Source organism: Tursiops truncatus, chromosome 20, assembly GCF_011762595.2.
Source record: "Tursiops truncatus isolate mTurTru1 chromosome 20, mTurTru1.mat.Y, whole genome shotgun sequence".
Taxonomy (NCBI): domain Eukaryota; kingdom Metazoa; phylum Chordata; class Mammalia; order Artiodactyla; family Delphinidae; genus Tursiops; species Tursiops truncatus.
In genome coordinates this window covers 35,629,941-35,637,568 of record NC_047053.1, presented here as the reverse complement: position 1 = coordinate 35,637,568, position 7,628 = coordinate 35,629,941, and the positions used below count along the sequence as shown (strand labels likewise).

The 7,628-nt window shown below is 53.6% G+C and overlaps 1 protein-coding gene across 1 annotated transcript; it reads right to left on the bottom strand.

The window, feature by feature from the left end:
• Positions 1-5,017: 5,017 nt before the first annotated feature.
• Positions 5,018-6,351, bottom strand: HOXB1 (homeobox B1). The gene is made up of 2 exons (XM_033847812.2): positions 5,784-6,351; positions 5,018-5,346 (listed from the first exon to the last, which is right to left on the bottom strand). Exons 1-2 carry the CDS (start codon positions 6,349-6,351, stop codon positions 5,018-5,020), a joined length of 897 nt encoding a protein of 298 aa, XP_033703703.1.
• Between the last annotated feature and the right edge of the window lie 1,277 nt (positions 6,352-7,628).

The following is a 7,628-nucleotide window of genomic DNA, read 5'->3' as shown; positions in this document are numbered from 1 at the left end:
CTTATTTCCCGATGAAGAGAATGACAGTGGCCAAGAGGTCCTACTCTGAGCTGCAGTTAATAGCTGCTTAAGCCTATCTGTTCTCCCAGGAATGGGCATTAAATATTTGGCATCTCCGACTCCTGTTCCACCCAGGACCCACTCTGAGGATATAAAGCATTTAGAGAGCCTGGGAAATAGCAAAAGTTAAAGCATCTGGAATATTGTGGTTGAGTCATGTAAAGGAGGCCATGCAAGGAAGTTCTTAGAGCTAGGACTGAGCCATCAGGAAAAAATCTGGTACAACTGCAGGGGGTGCCAACCACATGGACCACAGTGAGAACGTGCTCCCAGAGTTATGCAATGAGACTGTCCTGCCAAAATCATGTCTCATTACGATGCTGCACTTACTATGAACTAGTATTCTGTGGAACTACCCTGAAGCTTTTCATTCATAATTATTTTATTCCCTGGCAGCAAATTCCATGGTTACGGTACTAGATGGGTCTGCAGGTACAGTGCTGGAGGATGAAGGCTAGCGAATGTCTGCTTCCGTCACACCAAGGCCAAGAAAAACTCAGTACAAGAAAGTAATAAAAAAATGTCTTGTATGAATATATAAAACAGAAAATCTCTACTGAACACTGCCAGGCAGTGTTTTAAGCATGTCTCATATATCTCACTTATTCAACTTCCCTCATTTTACATCTGAAGAAATGGAAGCACAGGGAAATTGAATAACTGTCATGAGCTCACTCACCCAGCTGATAAGAGAGGAACCACATTGAAAGCTAAGTTACCCTTCAGAACCCTTGCCCTCCACCACTCTAAATCAGGAACTCAGACTGTCTGCGTTTAGGACTTCTGAGCCTTCCTGCCAATGGAGAAGGGAGGGAGAGTGCAAGAGGCCCAGGACAACTCTCCTCTTCTACAGTTGAGTGGGCTGAGACCTGACGGTAAGGAAAGGGTCTCAGCCAACCCACCTGGGTGTTCTCAGCTGCTAAGAAGGGAATCCCCTCTACCTGTCCTTAGCCCCAGAACCTGTCTCTAGTATCATATACCTATCAGGGATCAAACAAGATATGAATGTGAGAAGTGAAGAGTGTGTGTGTACCCCAAAGGGTCAAGATGTGCCCTGGAATCAATGAGGGACTGTAGGTAGGGGAGAAGGCATGTCCCCTTTAATAATGATAAGTATTATTATAGCTCATATTTATTTATTAGAGACTGCTCTCGAATATTTTACACATATAAACTTATTTATTAACATCCACCCTATGAAATAAGTATGATTATGATGCCCATTTTGGAGAAAATGGCCACAAGGCTGTGAGAGGCAGGGCTGGAAGGATTTGAACCCACATATCTTGGCCTTCCTCTCAGTTTCATCTGGATCTGCGTGCTCCCCGGTCATCTGGAGATGCCCCCAGCCTCCCCATCTCCACCCTCTTCTACTCCCCACCCCACCAACTCCCTTCCAGCAGCCCAGTGGTATTGCTGCAAAGAATGTTCATAACAAAGAAACCCACATTAAAAGTAAGAAGAACTTTAGGGTTTTTTAAATCTTTTTTCCTTGTCTCTCTTGTCCTGGAGATCAAAGGGCCTCACGTTGGGAGAACAAATGCTGAAGAAGAAAGCAAATGAAAGAGGAAAAGTTCACACTTCGGGCTGAGAAACAGATGGTGCAGAGTGTTGGGTAGAGCGGAGCCTCCGTGGTGGAGGAGGGGCCGGGAGATACTCCTCAGAAACCTTGACAAACTTTCAACCCGAGAAGAATTCTCCCCCCACCCCAATAAAGAATCAATGGGGAAAAAAATCTCTATTTTAAGATTTTTATTTTCAAAATAGGAGACTTTTTGGAGATTTGGTAAATGGAGGTGTTGGAGTGGAGGGCTTTAAATCTTGCAGAAAATGTACTTTCAGATCTTCTGGTAAATATGATTCCCTTTGCCCCCTCAGGGGCTGTGAAAAACCCACCTATCTGAAAGGAGTCTAAGAGGGAAGCAGTTTGTCATCTATTCTGGAAAGTTTAACAATGTGTTTTTGTTTGTTTGATTGTTTGTTTGTTTTTACCAACCTCTCCTTTGTCATTTATGATAGAAAATACAGTGACCTTCTGTTTCTGCAAATCAATGCTTTCTGTGTAGACCAGTCTGAGGCCTCAGATAAGTGGGATTTTAGGAGAGCACAAGGTGGGGAAGGGGTTAGGATCAAAGGAGATGGGGGGGCTCAGACGTATTGCAGATTCTTTTGAGCCTGCCCCTCTGTTAACAGAGAATTGATTTGCCCCTCATCCCTCCCTGGGGGAATCTGATAGTTCCTTCTGCTGTGGCCAAAATCCAAATAGACCAGCCTCCCCCAGGACCTGTCAGCCCCAGTCTGAGGTCCAGCTTCACCATCCTTGGGGTCCTGCTCTAACCAAAGCTCCTTCCTCTTCCCTGATTTTCTGCCCACGGGTCCAAAGTTTGCAGGATCCAGAAATATCCCAACCAGAAGGCTCTACCAGCTTACACTGAATGGCTCCAAGCAAGAGTTTTGTTTCCACAGACACTGCTCTGTCTCCTCTGTCAAGGTGACCCCCTTGGGAAAGCCAACCTTGGTGGCAATTTTAATTAAATGCAGAGAAGCAGTTAATAGATTTTTTTTTTTTAAGACAAAGGCCAAGGCATCAAGCTCTGGGAAAGCTGAGCTTCCTCTTGCAACACACTTCTCTTCCCCTCCAGCTGGACTGTGCCATTATTGATAACTTGGCCTCTCCTATAATAGCACCAATTTCATTAGGAAGCAAACGCTCGGCTTTTCTTGCACACACTCCTAGTCCTTTTTGCTTCTTGTCTTCCTCTGAAAGGTCGAGAATTCAGTAGATGGGGTGGGGTAAGACGCCCCCCTTGGTCTTGCTGCCCGACCCCAGCTGTCTTGACTCCAGGGCATTGGGGGGTCCCCGGAATCAATAAACCGGTCGGGAGCCCGCAGGCCCGCGTCCTCTGGACGGCACTGCAGGGCGAGAGCGCTGGCGGTTAGGCGGCCGTCGCGGCGCTGCCCGAGCCAGGCCCGCCTCCGCCGCCCCCAGCCTCCGCCGACCAAAGGGTTGTCAGTGGGACCCGCCAGGAGACAATAGCTGCCCCCGCGGGCGCGCCGTCGGCTTGTTTGGAAAGCCCGGGGGCGCTTCGAGGTAAAAAGGTCAGCGCGGGACCGGGGTTTACCTCGGCCTCCTTCGCCCACCCAGGCCTTCGGGACTACAACCTGCCGCTCCCGCCGCAGCCCTCCCTTCCCCGCCTCCCCCTCGGCCCTTTCGCCTCGCCTCCGCTGCTGTCCAGCGCCGGAGACCCGGGAGTCACCGGGAGCCGGGTGGACGGCACTTCGGAGGCGGGCGGCTGCGGCCAGAGTCTCTCAGCCTCCCCGGCTCCTGAGCCCCGAGGTTCCGGTTGGGTGGAAGGGCGCCAGGCTGGGAGCGGGAGTGGAGGGGTAACCTGTGTGTCAATCTGAAGTTTATCGAGGGACCTGTCCTCTGACTTTCTCTGAGCAAGAATTGGCGGGGAGGGGGACGATGCACAGCCTCCGCAGCACATATTAATATTTACCGAGGCACACTCTATGCCAGGCCTCGCTCTGGACGTGGGGGACGCAGAAGGGAGAAGGGGTAGTGGGCCCTTTGCCTCCCCCCGAACTTTCTCCTCTTTTCAAACCCTTTTCTGTTCTCTCCAAACAGATCCGTTTTTCTTCTTTCCTGCCTTCCTTTCAGGACCCTCTCTGAACTGTATCCTCCCCACCACCTTTTCCCTCCAGGTCTTCCCACATTCCTCCAACGACCTGAGGGCTGACGGCTGTCAGATCTGGAAACCTAGGGTGCTGTTCTGCTTAGGCCCCACCCAGTAAGTCCTTCTCTTTATCCAGCTGAGCTCTTAAAGCTCAGCTCCTTCCAGCCCAACCAGCCTGCACCTACTCTTTCCTCATCTCTCCCCCTGGGCTCTTGGAGAGAGCCTCCTTTACCCCTGGGTGGAGGAGTAGAAGAGGCGGGAAGAGGGGAAAACACACTTTATTGAAATGAGGTAGTTGGAAGTACAGAGAGAACCCGATGGCTTGGGGCTCAGGTTTCCAGAAAGAGTGGTACCTCCACTGTCTCCAAGGTTCAGAGAAATGTTTGCTGCTGGTAGGAGCTCTCCCTGCACCTGGGCCTCCCTGGGCTGCACCAGGGGTCGGGGTGGAGATGAGGAGGGTCCTGGCTTTTCCAGGAGGCAATAAATAGGGGAGGAACTAGTGGGGGCGTGCCTGCGCCTTCCTGGTAGAGGCTTGCTGGGGTCCAGCCTCAAACAAAATTCCAGAAGTCTCCGAAGTACCAAGTTCCAAAACACTTTGGTAGCTTAGAGATGAGGTCGCTGGTGGGAGGGGAGGCAGGTCTCAGAAAACAACCTCTGGAGGCTGCTAGTGCAATACAAATGTGCCAGGTGGGGGTTAATAGGCTTAGATTGGCGGGGGCGGGGGTGCTTTTTGGTCTGTCACAAGGCAGCTGGTGCTATTGTAAGGTCTGTGGCGACTAGAAAGATTAAGCATTGGTAATATGCCTGCACCCAAACACCTCCCACACAAGAAACCTCAAGGCCTTCTCTCTGTCCTGGGCCTAGAAGGGGGAGTTAGGATATGAGTGCATGAGGAGAGTCCTCGAAGCTCAAAGGCACTGGACTGAACAAATTGAAGTTGGAAGGGAAAGGAGAATCCAGGAGGTTGGGACTTGCTTCCACCCCGCCCACGTGCTGATCCCCAGATTAAAGGCCGAGGGAAGCCCTTCCCTTCACTCTTGACAGGTTGGGTGTCTCCCATGCCTCTGGTCCTCCGGTAGGCTCCCTAGCCATCAGCACCTTGCCCAGACCGGAGAAAAGGGGTCCCCCATTCCTCCCCAGAGCAGCTGTAAACTGGCGCCCCAGCCTTGGTGAGGATCGCCTGAGTAGTAAAGCCGAGGCCCAGGGTTAGGGAGAGCAGAGGAGAGGGCTGGACGGCGGCGCTCGGGTGCCGCGGAGCCCCGTCGGTTGGGAAGTTTAGTTCAGGAGGTGACGGAGCTGGGCGAAGCTTCCGGCGAGGTGCACGTGGACTGGTCGGAGGCGTCTCCAGCTGCCTCCTTGGGACAGCCTGAAGGGGCTGGGGGCACCCGGCCTCCCTCCCGTTCGCGCTTCTTCTGCTTCATGCGCCGGTTCTGGAACCAAATCTTGACCTGCGTCTCGTTGAGCTCCAGGGTGGCGGCGATCTCCACCCTCCGGGCCCGGCTCAGGTACTTGTTGAAATGGAACTCCTTCTCCAGCTCGGTCAGCTGCCGCGTGGTGAAGTTGGTTCGGAGGCCACCGGGCGCGCCCAGGCCCAGCTCCGACACCTTCGCTAGGGGAGGGGCGAGAGAAAGGCCACGTCAGTTCTCTCACCTCTTTCTCCTTCCCCTCCCCTCCCCCCCCGGCCAGCTCTGCACCCCCATTCACCACGCTGTCCCGCTTCAGCTCTTGAAGCACCAAGCACCCCTCCAGGTGACCTGGATCAGCCTCCCCACGCTCCCATCCCCCATCCCTCCGCAGGACACCGGGTCCTGGGCCTGAGCTGGGCACACAGATCCGGAAGTGCGGGTATGTGTGGAGACTTACTCTTAATGGGAACCGGGCACTCACTGGGTGGGGAGAGCCCACCTGACCTGAGACCGGGCAGAGTGCTCTTACCTGCCTCTACCCGGCGGCGCAGAGACAGGAACCCAGCCCAGGACACCTCAGTGCAGAAGCAGCAGAGCCTCTCTGAGCCCCAGAGAGGGGGTAGCCACCTCTGAGCCCTACCTGTCTTGGGTGGGTTCCTCTTAACCTTCATCCAGTCAAAGGTCCGGGCTGTGGGGAGGCTGGTTTCTGACGGGCAGGGCGACTCCTTGTCCTCGGAGAGGAGCTCAGCATAGGCCGGTGCAAAGTTCCCTGTCTGCTCGTTCCCGTAAGGGGGCTGCGGCGGAGGGTATGGCCCCGGGCCCGTCCCAGCAGTTCCATAGCCGTCGGACAAGGCCCCTAGCTGGGCCCCATAGCTTGAAGGATGAAAATAGCCTCCATCTCCTTCCGGCTGGCCCAGAGGGTAGTACTGAGAAGGCCCGTAGCTGGGGCTGCAGGCAGTCGGGGCGTACCCCGAGGTCCCGGAGCTGGGGAAGGGCACCCCTAACGCCGAGGGCGGGTGCTGGGCCGGATAGCCTGAGTTCTGCTGGAGCGCGGGGCTGGGCAGCCCCCCACCATAGCGGGTCTCGCCTGCATAGCTGTCAACAGAGGGAGCCGAGCTGGGGGGGAAAGAGGTAGGGGCGCTGTAGGCGCTGGGTGCCCGGTTACAGAGTGGGTACTCTAAGAAGGAGTTCATCCTATTATAGTCCATGCGTCGAGGCCGCAGGAGGGTCGGCCCGTTTGGGGGAGACACCCTCTTGCCCTACAACCTTTCCGCAGTATGTCACAGCGCCGAAGCTTGCATCCATGGCCTAACCCAGCTCGCCTGGGCCAGGGCTCCCCCAGGAAGGGGGTAGGGAGTGGGGGTGGAGGGGCGCATGTGATCTCTCCCAGACCAATGGGCGCAGCGGGCCAGAGTTTGGCAGCCCCAGCGCCCATCCATCACCCCCCGAGCATTAGCATGACAAAGACACTTCAATCACCCGCAGCCCATCCATCTGAGGGTGACGTGGAAGCGTCAAAAACATCTTTCTTCAAAGACTTTTGGAAAGAAGGGACCAGAGGGAGAGGGGGGAAAAGTTAGAGGAATATTCAGGACTTTCCTCCCCTCCCAACCCCCAAGGCCTTCAATAGCCTCCTAGGTTATTAGATTTGGACAAATTCAACCCAGCTGCCCTTCATTCTTCCCACCCCCCCCACCCAAAGGAGCCTTCCCCCCTCACCAAGTCTGTAGACCAGGAGATGGGGAATCCAGGCTTCTTTGCCCAGAACTCCCGCTCTGAGTTTCTTTCTCCCAATTTGGGGTGATGGGCTAGGACAGCCGAGTGAGGTATGTTATTTTGGGCCAAATGGATGACTGTGAAAGAAGAGGGTGGAAAAACACCTAAGGGTGTGAGGCAGGGCCTAGAATCTAGAGGAAGAGTTAAGTGAGGGGTGGGAAACTGGCATATCAAGGAGCAAGACAAGATGACAGAAATGTGGAGAGGATGAGAAATGCCCCGCTCCTCTCTCCATCTCTTCACATAACCACTCTCTCCTCATTCACACATGCATTTCTCTCCCTCGGCTTCTTTTTGTATTCTCTCTGTCTCAATCCATCTCTCTGTTCGTCCATCTCTCTCCATATTTATATTCGTTCCCTACCTATCCATCAACTCATTTCTCTGGATGTATTTATCCTCTCTCTAGCCATCCATAGCTGTAGCTGGCTCACTCACTCAGACTCAGATAACCCCCTGTATCTCTCCAGAGATCCACAAGGAGCACAGAGCTAGGTAATGTTTACTTACAGGTGAAGAGGAGGGAATTTTTATTCTCTTTCTGAAGTGATTAAAACTAGCGTAGTGCATTCTTCTGGTTCCTTCCTACCCCACAGCACACACACCCCCCGCAAACCTCAAATCCATAAATTCAATACCAATTACATCTTAAAGATGACTCAAGTTTCTGAGGACTTTCTAGAATAGGTCAAAGGAGTTTGCTTAGAGG